Source organism: Myotis davidii, unplaced genomic scaffold, assembly GCF_000327345.1.
Source record: "Myotis davidii unplaced genomic scaffold, ASM32734v1 scaffold456, whole genome shotgun sequence".
NCBI lineage: Eukaryota > Metazoa > Chordata > Mammalia > Chiroptera > Vespertilionidae > Myotis > Myotis davidii.
The window spans coordinates 731,280-746,554 of record NW_006287375.1 but is presented as its reverse complement, the minus strand read 5'-3'; the positions used below and the strand labels follow the sequence as shown (position 1 = coordinate 746,554).

Below are 15,275 nucleotides of genomic sequence, written 5' to 3'. Positions count from 1 at the left end.
AGGAAGAGAGAGATAGAAAACATCAGTAAAGACAGAGAATCATTGATCAGCTGCCTTCTGCATGCCCCCTACTGGGGATTGAGCCCACAACCCGAGCATGCGTCCTTGACCAGAACCGAACCCAGGACCCTTCAGTCCACAGGCCAATGCTCTAACCACTGAACCAAACTGGTTAGGCCACTCTTGGGTTTTATTTTTGTCATATTTTATCATCTGTGTGAATATGCATTACATATATGCATATATATATAAATTTTGTTTCTTCCATTACAATGTTCATATTAATTAGTCCTACTTATACTATATTGGAAAGCCAGGACCTTAAGTCACAGTGTTTAACAGAAATGGAGTTAATATCCAAGGCCACCACTAGCCCATATAAAGCCTGTGTGCAAATAGGGAAAAGAAGCCTCTTCCTCAAGACACTACTTCCACCTGGGAAACTGTCATAACACATACTGAAATTTACAACGTCTAGCCCTGGCTAGTTTGGTTTTCTGAGGAGACCTGGGCTATGACAATTGTCCAGAAGGACATCTGGTCTAATTAGCATACTACACTTTTATTATTATAGAAGATTGCTCACCTCTTTAAAATAACAGAAACCTATTGCTGAGGAAAAGTAGATTGGCAATAACTTCTAGCATTCGGTGGCTTTTTCCATTTCTTAAGCTTTTACTAGTAACTGTTTATTTTTGGATGAAGAGCAGATGGAGAGAAACACAATGGAAGGGAAAGTGGTGGGATGTGTGAGCACCATGTTCATGATAAGCATTGCGGGGTACGGTAACTCTCCTGACAGCACTGGAGAGTTGACCAATGAGTGGCTCAGGGCCATCTAGTCCCGAGTTCAGGTGTGCTCTGAGAGCTAGAAGACTTCTGTGGAAACGTTAAAGGAGGCCCTGTCTCCTGCGGCCACAGGGCAGACTGGCTAAAAATTTGGCAGAGTCTGACCATGTGCAGGTCTTTGTAGAACTTCAGAGGAGAACAGTTGTGTCCAATCTGGAAAGGGTGGGACCACAAGACCTGAGGTAGGAGCACCTGAGTACAAAAACCCAAGAAGAGGGTACGGGGAGGATAAAAAGTGACAGGAGACTTGGGGTGGTAAACACAATACAATATACAGATGATGCATTCTAAAATTTTACACCTGAAACCTATATAATTATATTAACCAATGTCACCCCAATAAATTCAATAAAAAATATAACACCTGAGCAGTAGGATTCTAGTAGCAATCAGGGAACCTTGATCTTTAAGGCATGGGGAAATAATATGTAAGAAAGCATGTCAGTATTTTACCACTGTTGGCATATAAAACTAAACTCCTAGAGCATTAGCCTGCATACCAAAGGGTTCTATTTTTGATTCTGGTCAAGGGCACATGCCTGGGTTGTGGACTCGATCCTCAGTAAAAGGCACCCAATCAATGATTCTCTATCATCATGGATGTTTCTATCTCTCTCCCTCTCTCTTTCTCTCTGAAATCAATAAAAAATATATTTCAAAACAAAACAGTAACCATACACTGGTAAAAGGGAATTCCCAGACTTTCAAAGATTGATACATATGAGGCCCAACACCTGGAAAACCTAAATGCCACCCTGGCTTTCTGGCTAGAATGGAGCTTGTATAGAATAAGTAATCAAATGGAGCTGTGGCATAAATCATTTTTACATCCTGTGATTATTTTCATAGTTCTTTACTGTATAAATAGGATAAATATTCCTAGCACCTGGGAGAACTTTCGCATGGGTTCTGGGGTCTATGAAGTAAGGGTCAAGTGGAAGGGCTTGAAGCGATCCCAACCCTGATTGAGATAGTACATCAAAGGCAATACACACCACGATACTGTTCCTGGGCGGTGGCCACCATGACAACTTGAACGTGCAGGAGTGCTGGTCCCTCTCGCACTCCCATTCAGCTCACCTTCCTGGTCTCTGCAAAAGCCAGGACAGGCAATCCAGGCCGTGGCAGAACAGCTTGTACAGACTAGCCCTCCAGTTAAGAACCATCAGGAAAGCGTGTCAAATAGTTTTTAAAATCTGCTTGGAAGAATCAGAGAACTAACATGGCCATGAAGACTTAAGAGACTAAGTTCTTAGACGGAAAGCGTAGAAGCGAGCCTGACAGTTGGCAAAGCTTTTCGCGTTGAGGCATTTACAGATTGGAAAGCTGTGATCTGGAGGTTGAGAAGCTGAGCAACTGAGAAGCTGAGAGAAAAGCTGTGGCTGCGGGACTGTGGATAAAGGGAGTTTGGGGGCAGTCTCATGGGTACAGAGGAACAACAATGGGAATTCGGGGATCCCAACTAGGAGGGGTTTCTGTAAATACTGCTAAGCTTCCCATCAGGACTCCTGAAGAGTTATACTCTAGGTTAAGAACCAAAATAGATCAGTCTTTTAAAGCAAACCCAGCTTTCCAGCGGCTGTATCTCAGATTACACTGAGATAATCTGTTCTTCCCCTATTGCATGCCAGGAGTAAGTAAAGCATTTCTGGAGGAAGATAACATCACGCTGCATAAAACAGTAACCGTGTAATTCCTTCTTGCATTCTCTCTGAGGTGGTTTTGCACCTCCCAGGAGTGCCATTTATCAAAGTCCTTTTAGTGAGAGCTTGTTGATAATGTTTTTAACTGAATTTTAAAAATGGGAAAAAGACATGAACAGACACCTCCGCACAGAAGATATACAGATAGCAAATAAGCATATGAAAAGCTGCTCCACATCATATGTCAATATGGAACTGCCAATTAAAACAATGAGATATTGCTCACCACACACCTATTAGAGTGGCCAAAATCTACAACACTGACAACACCAAGTGTGAGCAAGGAGGTAGAGCAACAGGAACTCTCATGCATTGCTGGTGAGAATGCCAAATGGTAGAACCACTTTGGAAGACAGTTTAGTTTGTCAGTTTCTTAGAAAAATGAAACATACCCTTGACATTTCAACAATCAATAAGCTGATAACTTATATGCATACAAAAACCTGCACATGGATGTTTGTAGCTCCTTTATTTATAATTGCCAAAACATGGAAATAGCCATGATGTCCTTCAGCAGGTGAGTGGACAAATAAATTGTGATACATCCACAATAGAATATTATTCAGTGCCAGAAAGAAATGAGCTATCAAGCCATGAAAAATGGGGGAATCTTAAATGCATGTTACTAAGTGAAGGAACCAATGTGAAAAGGCTACATTCTGCATGATTCCAATGATATGATATTTGGAGAAGGCAAAACTATAAAGATAGTAAAAAACATTAGTGGTGTCCAGGGAGGAGAGGGGATGGAGGAATAAATAGGTGGAACACAGAGGGGTTTGGGGGCAGTGAAACTATTCTGTATGATACCATTATGGCAGAGACATGTCATTATATATTTTCCAAAGCCCATAGAATGTACAACACTAGGAGTGAACCCTAATGTGACAATGATGTGTCAGTGTAGGTCCACGGATTACAACACATGTACCACCTTAATGCAGGGTGGCTGTGTGTGTCGGGGCAGGAGGTACCTGGGAAATCTCTGTACTTTCTGCTCAGTTTTGTGTGAACCTAAAACTGCTCTAAAAATAGTCTATTTTTAAAATATATTTTATTGATTTCTTTTACAGAGAGGAAGGGAGAGAGATAGAGAGTTAGAAACATAAATGAGAAACATCGATCAGCTGCCTCCTGCACACCCCCTACTGGGAATGTGCCTGCAACCAAGGTACATGCCCCTGACCAGGAATCGAACCTGGGACCCTTCAGTCTGCAGGCCATCGCTCTACCCACTGAGCCAAACCAGTCAGGGCTGAAGTCTATTTTTTAAAAAAATGCTTTTAGTTCATCTTTATTTTTGAAAGAAATGTTCACTCTTCACAGAATGCTAAGTTAGCCATTTCCGCCCCCTCAGCCTTGAGATAACATTCTGCTGTCACCAGTCTTCTGTGTTTTGCTGTTGGGACCTCAGCTCTCAGTCTTATTGTATTTCCTTTGTAGGCAATCTATCTTTTCTGGCTGCTCTTAAGATTATTTTCTATGGCCCACAGGGGAGTGAAGCTGCTGGGTCTAGGGTTGGGCACTTACCAGGGTGCCATGGGGTGTACCTGCCCTGGCTCAGAGGTCCTGCAAGAGGCTACCTGGTGTGACTGTCCGGCTGCACTATGTCAGAAAACCCTGGGCCTCCTGAGCTGGTTTTCCACACCTGTGACAGCACTTTTTCATTAAAAAAATTTTTTTTAAAAAAAATTGATTTCAGAGAGGAAGGGAGAGGGAGAGAGAGATAGAAACATCAATGGAGAGAAAATCATTGATTGGCTGCCTCCTGCACATCCCCCACTGGGGATCAAGTCCACAACCCGGGCGTGTGCCCTGACCAGGAATTGAACTGTGACCTACTGGTCCATAGGTCGGCACTCAACCACTGAGCCACACTGGCCTGGCAGCACTTTGTTTTCGGATGTACAACCTGCTCTTTCTAACTTCTGTGTGTTCCTAAAATAGACAAGAAGGAGACATGTGACCTGTCTGCTCCTCATGCAGGTGGACGCCTGTGTCATCCCAAGTGCCTGAGGAAATGTTTCCTGTTAGTGTATATTATGGATGGAATTGTATTCTCTCCAAATGCATGTGTTGAAGCCCTAGCCCTCAGTACCTCAGAATGTTGACTGTATTTGGAAATAGGGCTTTTAAAGAGGTAAGTGACAATGTGGTCTCTAGGCTGGGCCCTAATCCAATCTGACTGGTGTCCTTATGAGACGGGGAGATTAATCCATGTAGAGAGATTCCAGGGATGCGCACACACAGGGGGATAACCATGTGAGTACACAGGGACGAGGCAGCCATCTGTCAGCCAAGGAGAGAGGTGCAGGGGAAACCAACGCCGTCAGAACCGTGAGAAAATAAAGCCCTGTTGTTAAAGCCACCCAATCTGTGGGTTTGTCATGGCAGATGACCAAGTGAATACAGTGTGAATTGAACTTCAACCCCGCTAGTTTGTCAGCAAAGCAGAACTAGACTGGGCCGGGGGAAATTTGTCCTCGAAGGCCCTGCAGGTTTTGCGGTTTTACAATAGAGGTGAGGGATGGGTCTTCCGCGTGAAAGTGGCCAAGTCAGATGGCTCCATCTCAGTGTTTGTTCAGATTTCAGAGGCACCTGAGCCATTTCCTCCTGGTGCATGTTTGCCAGGGCGTGGCTGACCTGGTCTAGGAGCAAATCTTACATTGTAGTGAGAGGAAGGAAAGGAATGAGGCCATTTCCAGGCTTTGAGCATTGATTCCTCTGCTCAGAGGTAGCTAGTCCCATGGAATTTTTTGGCTTCTGTACTTGACTCTGGGAAAAATTGTTTGGAGGAAGATTGCTTCACAAGCACTTGCTCAGGTTGTCTGAGCATCATAAGACGGAAACATCCTGGATTGCAGAGCCAACATGTGGACAGCTGCTCTGAAGGGTTGCTCAGGACCACACCACAGTAGACTCTGTGTGACTAAGAAACAAACTTTGGTTGTGTCCCCCACCACTAGGATTCAGGGATGATCTGTTATTGCAGCATCACCTGGACTATTCAGACTGATACATGTACAGAGATGTATACGATGTGCCTGGAAACACTGCAATATAAAAACAAGAACTCCGATAGAGAAATGTTCAAAGTAATGCAGGACACTGAGAAGGGAGCAACTAATACTGCTAGGCTAGGCAGGGAAGGAATCAAGAAGGAAGCATTTGAGCTGGACTGTGAGAGCTCAGGGAGAGGAATGAATGAAAACCTCTAGGGGACAATTCCATGTTCCCTGTGTGGGAAAAGACTGATGTACTGAGTCAGTGTGGGCAAAGGCACACAGGTGTGAAAATTCTTGGGGCGTTACAGGAAGAACTAGACCTACCACTTCCTCTAGACCAGCGGTTCTCAACCTGTGGGTCGTGACCCCTTTGGCGGTCGAACGACCCTTTCACAGGGGTCGCCTAAAACCATCCTGCATATCAGATATTTACATGATGATTCATAACAGTAGCAACATTACAGTTATGAAGTAGCAACGAAAATAATTTTATGGTTGAGTCACAACATGAGGAACTGTATTTAAAGGGCCAGAAGGTTGAGAACCACTGCTCTAGAATGTCTCCCCAATGAATGTTTTCTGCATAAAACATTTCTTCATGGAACATATCTATCTTTCAATACATTGCTTGTCTACCAGTATTTATATAGGGAACTATTATATGTATGTCCCCAAACTTGATGCATTTTTAACAAAGTGATGGGAGGGAACTCAGCAGAGAAAATCTGTAGGTTCACTCCAAATATAATTGGGAACATAGAAAAGTTCATAGAAGACAATTAGTAAGGCTCTGAAGGTCAACTAAGGGGACGTGTAGCATGTTATACAGACAAAGCAGCCACGTTGATGGATTAGTGATCAGAGAGTACTGCTTTAAATATTTTACATCCTTATCTTATCACAGTTTATGGAATAAATAAATAAATACCCCCCTCCCAAATTTTACAACCTAACATGTTAGCATCCATGCAGGCCCTCCCTCCACACTCAGCCTGTTCTCACACAGTCTGCACTCACTTCAAGAAAAAGACAAAAGCCAACAACAAATTGAACCAGAGTTGTCTATTTTTGTTTTATTGGAACATAGCTTGACATGAAATAAATAGTCATTTTCCAAATTCTTAACCATTTCATAAATAATATTAAGTTAACAGACATTTTACAGAATTCTGCATTAAATAAGATAAAAAGTATACATCCATTTGGTTTGGAGCGAACTGGAGGAAAATACTTCCCTGATTCCTGTATCTGGAATATACCTAGAACATTTTGTTTTGATGCTTTCTGCCCAGATGAGGTAGTGAAGCAGCAGTATGCCTGAAATACTGCTACTTTGCCTCAGAAGCTTAATTAAACTGAAGAGGAAGGCCCTGCCCTTGATTGGCCCTCATTCCCGTGGCAATAAAACATCCTTTATCGCTACAACAAGCCAGTTGAGTCTCAACTTTCCATTGTCCACTCAGTGTTTATCACGCCAAGAAATACTTGCAGGTAGTCTAGGAACTTCTTTACTCTCAAGCGTTCCCCTTCACACTTTTTCTGTGAAAAAGAACAGACAAGAGGTATTGCAGCAACCTGTCAATTCCTGTAAAAATAGGCAGAGCCAGACAATCATGCTTAAGTTCCCACTAAATGCTTTTTACTTACTTTTTCGCCATCTATGTAGTCTTTTATTGAAGACAAGTTCTGGAAGAGTTTTTCCACGGCATCCCCTTCTGCAGTTTGATTCCTCAATGTGTCTACCCCCTGAAAGACTTCTTTAATGCATAGTTGGTACTAAAGGAGGAAGATTTTAAAAATATAAGTAATCAAATCAGGATCTAAAACATTGGTCCAAAAAGCTAGACTTTGTTTTGTGGTGTTTACACGAGTTTCCTTTTCCAAAGAGTTTTTCATTGTTCCTTTTCTAGGTGGAACCAATTCATATTGGGATATAATTTCTAAAAGTAGGTGAGGTTTATTGAATTACTGAGGAGTTTTACAAATGATATAAAGCAAGTACTTAACCAAAAATACAATGTTTAAGAAGAATAATTGTTGATCTCATATCAGAGTTTCCTTTCATAGTTCTAGTTGGTAATTTTGTTCTATTCAGACTAATGAAATCATACATTTTACATTTTAGTATGACCATGACATACTCCAAACGCATACAATTCTGTTACATGTCATGATCACTTTAAAAATGAGGAAATGACTGTTAATATAGATCATTCATTGTATATTGTAATGTGCACTAAGATTCTAAAAGTATTACCCTAAGTTGCTAATACTTTCAAAAAGATATTAAAGTGAGGAAAGCAGTAGATTGTCAGAATTGAATGGAGATGAGGAGGCACCTCTTAACCTGACCATATCTCCAAAGGGCCTTGTTTAATGGATTCTACTTGTTATAAAGTCATTCCTACTATTTGTAAGTACACACATTCACATCACACACACAAAAACAAAATATAGAACATAAATAGTTCCAATGATAACTATGGTTTGATAGCCTAAAATATGCAATTCACTTATTCATGCTATCATAATTTAACTTACATTTGTATGTCCCGGAGTAGGAATCATCAGGTTCTGAAAAGGAAAGGAAATACATTCATTTGTAAAGCACTCTAGCATTCACCACTTAATAAAATGATTGTGAAATGGTTACCAATCATCTATTGCTAACACTCATAATTTCATTAACAGAGCTTTAAAAGTTAACCGCACCAATGATTACCGATGCCTTTTAAAGACTGCAGGACTCAAAAAGAAAATTACCCCTTCGCCTATCAGCAGAGTCCGATGAGTGGAGAGCAGGGTCAAGGTCTCTGCCACCAGTCTCTTCAACGGACTTTCTAAGGCAATGGCACCAACGTCGGCAGCTCCGAGGGCCAGGAAAGTCAAAAGCAGAAGCATTCTGGTGGCTCTGAAATGTTCAGCGAATGCCTTTGGCAAAGAAAGTGCATTGTACAAGATTGTATCCCCAACCAATTTATTCTCTCTCTTTGAGGAAATGAATAATTTCCAACAATCAGATAGAGGCTGTCTAATAATGGCATGTTGTGAAACCAATGTTTCCAATGCCTTGTGTCTTAAAAAAACAAGTTTACTTTTATCTTTTAATAATAAAAATCCCTGTTTTTCCCCCTTCAAAAACATTTTCTAGTATAATAGAACGTCTCTGGGTTGATACATCACTGCCCCACATTTGCATTTCTTAAACACTGATGATTGAATTTCCTCTTAAGAGAGATACATAAAAAAGAGAAGTATGACGTAAACCACGAAATCGAACTTTAGGCTAAAATACACAAATATTGGGAACTGTCTTTCCCCCTCCCCTGCCGAGGTCTACTGAATTCTATCACAGTTGTTGCTACATTGACTTGCCTTACACGGAATTGAAAATACGGGTGGGAAGATGGTGATTAGGGCAGAGGTCATCAAAACGGAGCTGGCTCAAGTTGTGTTCACTGGGGTGCTGGTGAGGACCCTTTGTGTCGCCAGTGACCAAAAACCAAACCCAAACCGGTTGAAGCCAAGCAGGGAATTTATTAGCTTGTAGCACCAAATGGTCCAGTGTGGAGGCACCTTTATATTTTTCTGGCCTCAGTGGCTCTTCTTGACTCCCTTCTCAGACAGCTCTCCCACTGTGGTCCCAAGACGATGTCAGAGCTCCAGGATCTATGTGAATCCTGTTCTTGAGAAGCAGGAGAAAGCAAATTGTGCTTTTCTGATTGCTCAGTCAGAAGTTCTAGCATTCAGCCTCCTTGTGGCAAGGGAGCACATACATGTTCACCCTTGGACGGTGGCCAGGGGTACAGGATATACTGATTCTCTCTCTCTGGAACTGGAGGTGGGCTTCATCCCGCCCTAATGGCACACCTAAGAAATTGGGGGTCCTGGGTAGTAGTAAGAAGGATGTGGATGCTGGGGAGTTAAGCAGTAAGTATCCATCACAACCACATAATACACAGGCACGGCCTCTCCTTCACGTCCGACAAGGGTGGGATGTCCTTTCGCACCCTGGGTGGGCCAGGTCTGATCAGAGGACTCGGCTGTTATGTTCCTTAGGCTCAGACCTGTAATCCCAGAAGGGAGCTTATGAGGCCTCCTACTCAACCACACGCTTCCTTCCTCCCAGGCCTGCGCACACATAATGGAGCTGTAAGCCACTTGCTTTCAATGGAGGTTTTCAGTAAGTGTCCCAGAGTGGGTCTGTGTTGGTGCCTGGAAGCCTGCCTTTAGAACTATCTTGAGCATATAGGGCAGATGGTACCAAACGCAAATGGCTATGTAGAACCCTTTCCCAAAGCTGGATAGAGTTCTGTAGGAGAAACAGAGGCAGCTGTGGGGTAGACATGCCTTTTACATGCATATAATCAGAGTTCTGCCCCGGTAGGTTAAAAGTGGTGTCGGACTTCGGGGGCAGCTTTCTGTAGCATGTGTGGTTTTGTTTGTGCAGAAGTTTGGGACTCTTGGCTAGACACATCTGATTTGAACACTTGAAAGGCCTTGGGGCTATGGTAGCTGTAGCATGTATGACCTGTCGACAGGTGGCAGGTGCTACACAGCTCCAGCTGATTGATGCCATGTGACACCCAAGGCCTTATGTTGCCAGATCAACTTTTTCAAAAAAGCCAGAAATCCTGATTATTATGTATCATCTCTTGATTTTTAAATGTTGGCAAGTCGTATTTTCAAAAACCATAAAGTGTGTCATTTTGCAGCCTCTGACTTACAGTATAGTTGTGGATTCCTATTAGAGGGCTAGTTGTTATTATTTTGTTAATCCTCACCAAGGATATTTTTCCATTGATTAAAAATAAAATATTTTTATTGACTTCAGAGAGGAAGGGAGAGGGAGAGAGAGAGAAACATCAATGATGAGAGAGAATCATTGACCACCTGCCTCCTGCATGCCCACACTGAGTATTAGGCCTGCAACTTAATCTCTTCAACTTGATCTCTTCATTCTCAAGGACCAGACTATTGTAGGCACTCAATTAATGCTTGTTGAATAAATAATGTGCCCTGACTGGGGATTGAACCCTGACCTCTTGGTTCATAGGTCAACACTCAACCACTGAGCCATGCCAGTTGGGTTCCACTGATTTTTAGAGAGAGTGGAAGGGAGGGGGAGAGGCAGTCAGGGCATGAATGGAAGGCAACCCATCGATGTTTCTCCCTCACATCAATGTTTCTCTCTCCCACTCCCCCCCCCCCATCAATAATCATATTCTTGGGTGAAGATTAAAAATATAATATTGCATGTTGAAAAAAAGTTAATAATTGCTTTTTACTATTATTATGAAAGAGACTTTGTATCCCATCAATGTCATAGACTTGAGACCTTTGCCTTCACCACTAGATTGTGAGCTCCTTAAGAATAAGGATTTTATTTGATTGATCTCTTCATTGTCAAGGACCAGCCTATTGTAGGCACTCAATTAATGCTTGTTGAATAAATAACTGAATGAATAAGCAGGCACTAGGTTGTATCAGTTGAACAAATTAATATGTTTACTGTGGAAATTCAAGGAGTCTGAAGGTCTCCTAATAAAAAAGAGAGCAAAATTTTAAGGTTAAGCTAGAGACCAAGCCAATATGAACTACCATGGCATTAAAAAAAAATCCACATTATTTTAGGAGAACAGAAAGAAATTAGCAACCAGTATGCAGAATTAAGAATTATGAGTAATTATATTATATCATTTAGAAAAAAGACGTTGAATAGCGTTGAAAAGGTGCATTAGTAACATCCATCCTTTTGCCCTAAAACCTTCCAAATTGGCAACCTATTTTTAAAAATTGATACCTGTGGTTTTTACTAACTGTGTAGTCACTTAAGGTTAAATGACTTTTCTATGAACTGATTTTAATCAACCTACTGGGCATGATGCCACAAAATTTTCTTGGTGACTAAATGTAAAATGATAGTATCTCTTTCTTCTTTTTATTTTAATCTAACCTCCATCTTTTCAATCCTCAAGCATATGTTTAAAATAAATTTTTATTGAATAAATAACATTATAGGAAAATAACAGAACTTCTTCCTCTTGGCCTAGCAACTTTCAGTGTTTTTGATGACTTCTTCCAATCTTTACTAACACATACATAGCTTTACAGAGTTGTAAACCAATGAATATATGCAATCTGTGTTTATCTTTTTTGCTTAATTCTTCACATATCTATTTGTTTTAAAGGTTACCTGCCATTAGATGAAACTGATGTATCATAATTTACTTCACCATTTGGGTTGTTTCCAGCATTCCACAATTTTATCATTTCTAAAATACTGTATAATTTCTAAATATTTCCTTATGCTAAGGTACTTGTGTAATAATTTTTTAGCTTTTGTTACATTTTACCAGATCACTGCTCTGAAAGTATTCAATGCACAAAAAATAAATCTCTTATATTTTAACAGTGTTTTGCAACTTATAAAGTACTTTCTAAAAAGTCCATTGTATCATTTCTAAAATATATCCTTATGTTAAGGAAGTTGTGTGATAAATTTTTTAGCTTTTATTACATTTTATAAGATCACTCCTCTGAAAATATTCAATGCACAAAAAATAAATCTCATATTTTTACAGTGTTTTGCAACTTATAATGTACTTTCAAAAAATAACTTTGTTTAATGCTGATATCAGCACTGTGGGATAGATTTCTTTCCCTGAAGTCTCTTTAGTGATAATGTTTAATAGTTTTGCTAATGGAATGAGTGAAATGAACCCAGAAGGAAGGTATGATGCCAGAAGCAGTGATAATCAAAGAGATTGACAAATATGTTGGTAAACCTAAATAAATAATGCTGGTTAAAAACTATTTATTTAGGGGGTTTCAAGGCAATGAGGAACAGACACTAAACAATGATCATGTAGGAGATAGAAAGAGTGATCAGAGTTGGTGCATTTTATGGTCTTGTGTTGTTTGGGAGGATGCTAAAGATACTAACTTTGGACGTCAAAATAGGCATGTAAAGTTTTTAAGAGTAGCTGCTAAAATAACAGAAATTGAGTGTATAAGTCCCAAACCAGTGGACTAAACCATGGGAATAAAGGAAGCTTAATCAATCCAGAAACTAGGAAAGGAGAAAATCACAGAAAAAGATATGAGAAATGTATCCAAATTTATCAGAAATGATTAAAATAGTAATTGAAAAATAGATTAAACTCACCTATTAAAAGGAAGATACTATAAAATTATATTAAAATCATTTCAGCTATTTTCAAGAGATACACTTCATGAAAAATGACATTAAAAGGTTGAAAATCATGCCAGGCTGGTGTGGCTCCGTGGCTGCGCATCGACCTATGAACCAGGAGGGGCATATGCCCAGGTTTCGGGCTCAATCCCCCTGTGGGGTGTGCAAGAGGCAGCCGATCAATGATTCTTTCTCATCACTGATGTTGTTATCTCTCTCTCCCTCTTCCTTCCTCTCTGAAATCAATAAAAAAATGTACTTTTTAAAAGGTTGAAAATCAAGGGATAAAAAATAGACTGATCAAATACTAATAAAAATAAAGCTGATACAGTAATACCAACACTAGAAAAATAATTTATTTGAGAAAGTATTATAAGGATAAAGAGATTCATTAATCGGTATAAGATAATATCTCATGGTAGTTTAATTTCCATTTCATTGAGTGTGATATAAGTGAAACCAAACATTTTTCAATAGTAGTTTACTGAGAACTGGGAACCTGACTGATTTGCCTTTTTAGTTATTTTTATTTTAAGGAGTAATCATTTTTATTGCAAATCTTTTCCACCTTCCTCCTAGAGTTATCTTAGTTTTAGAGTTTCCTATTGTTACAAAGTTGAAAATTTTTGTAATGGAATTTACCTTCTCATATCCATTTTTTCCCCCCTTTAACTCATAGCTCTTCTTCTGAAGTATTTTAAATGACAGAAAGCATGACACTATCATTAACACTTCCATATGTACCTCAAAAAATGATCGTTTTCTTACATAGCAAAATATTATCACACCTAATATAATGAAATAATTCTTTTTAGCATTTAATTTGCAGTCTACATTCAGAAAAAGTTTCCCCATGTATCCCCCAAATTCCCTTCACATCTCTATGTCCAAATCAGGATCAACTCCAGGACCACGTGCTGAATATGGGTAACATGCAACTCAAGTCTTTTCATTTGCAACAATCCTTAAAAAACAAACAAACAATCAAACAAAAAACAAAACCAGTCTTTTAAAATTTCCTTGTTTTAATGACAAAGAGAACCAGGGCTAGTGTTTTGCAGTACATCCAGGTTTACCTTTCATCCTTGTGTATTATTAGCTTAATCCTTAATTCCTGTGAACTAGAAGTTAAATTTAAAGGTGTGGTTAAAGTTTAACCTTTGAAAAAAACTGCGTAAGAGGTGATGTTGGATACTTCATACTAAGATTTCAGGAGGAGACAATGTCTGGTTGCCCCAGTCATTGCTAATTTCTTGTGTTACTTTGAGTATAAAATTCTGATTTAAAAGTGAGGGTAAAAAAAAGGGGGGGGGGAGGTAATTACATTTCTGGATTTTTCTTTGTTTTCAGAAATATCTAGCTCTTCATCAACCTAGAACTTAAGAGTGGTAAGTAAAATATAGATTTGCTTTTTCCTTCTTATTGGCATCCAAGTATTTGTCTTCAAGGATGGGGAGTGTCTGTCCCATGGGCCATATAAGACCCTCGCAATCATTTGGTTTGGCCCTGCCAAGGCATTAAGGGTAAGTTAATTACATGTTTGACCAAATATAGCAGGCTAATTCTTAATTTTATAATTTTGTATGGCCCTCGAATGATGTTATAAATATCCAAATGGCCATTGGCAGAAAAAAAGGTTCCCCACTCCTGAAAATTGGTGGGGGGCGGTGAGGGGAAGTGGTCTTGGTGGTTACACATCTGTTTACATTTGTCAAAACTCATGGACTGTATGCTGGAAAGAGTAAATTTTACTGTAAGTTATGCTTCAGTAAACCTGATTTTTTAAAAATGAGCTTTCATTATTTTAATACTGGGCAAGAGCATAAATCAGACTCCCTAGTTTCTTCACTGTTTATATGTTTTGAGTCCTACTATGAGAATTTCCTTTCAATCAACCACAGAAAATAGGTATAAAAATAATGAACTCACCAGTAAAGTTCACTTCGAATAGTCTTCAGAGGTGCTAAACTTTCATTACTTTAGCGTCTCCTAGTAATTTTTAGGTAGCGAGTAAAAAGAAAACATTAAAAAGTATAAAAACTTTTTTTAAACAAAAGAAGGCTGTAATCTAGTGTCATTGTTTTATCACCTTTGGTAATAAGGTATTATTGTATACATAAGGCATTATTGTATAATTTCAATCTGTTTTGTTCCATTGGTAATTTAAAATATGTACTGTTGCCGAAACCGGTTTGGCTCAGTGGATTGAGCGTCGACCTGTGGACTGAAAGGTCCCGGGTTCGATTCCGGTCAAGGGCATGTACCTGGGTTGTGGGCACATCCCCAGTAGATGTGCAGGAGGCAGCTGATCGATGTTTCTAACTCTCTATCTCTCTCCCTTCCTCTCTGTAAAAAATCAATAAAATATATAAAAAAAAGATAGGTACTGTAATAACTGACCCTTTCATGTTTTCACACTTGGTACTTGAAGACACTATTTACTAGCCTTCCCCACTTGCACCTTTGATGTATTTTTTAGTTAATGTATTAAGTTCTGTAAGTGATTGTCTTGGGACTATGTGA

General features: G+C 39.6%; 1 protein-coding gene across 1 annotated transcript; it reads right to left on the bottom strand.

The window, feature by feature from the left end:
• Positions 1 to 6,604: 6,604 nt before the first annotated feature.
• On the bottom strand, positions 6,605 to 14,913 carry IL5 (interleukin 5). Its single transcript, XM_006759154.2, has 5 exons — positions 14,682 to 14,913; positions 8,321 to 9,237; positions 8,099 to 8,131; positions 7,205 to 7,333; positions 6,605 to 7,096 (listed from the first exon to the last, which is right to left on the bottom strand). The coding sequence occupies exons 2-5, from the start codon at positions 8,699 to 8,701 to the stop codon at positions 6,998 to 7,000; spliced, it is 642 nt and encodes a 213-aa protein (XP_006759217.2). The 5' UTR covers positions 8,702 to 9,237; positions 14,682 to 14,913; the 3' UTR covers positions 6,605 to 6,997.
• Positions 14,914 to 15,275: the final 362 nt, after the last annotated feature.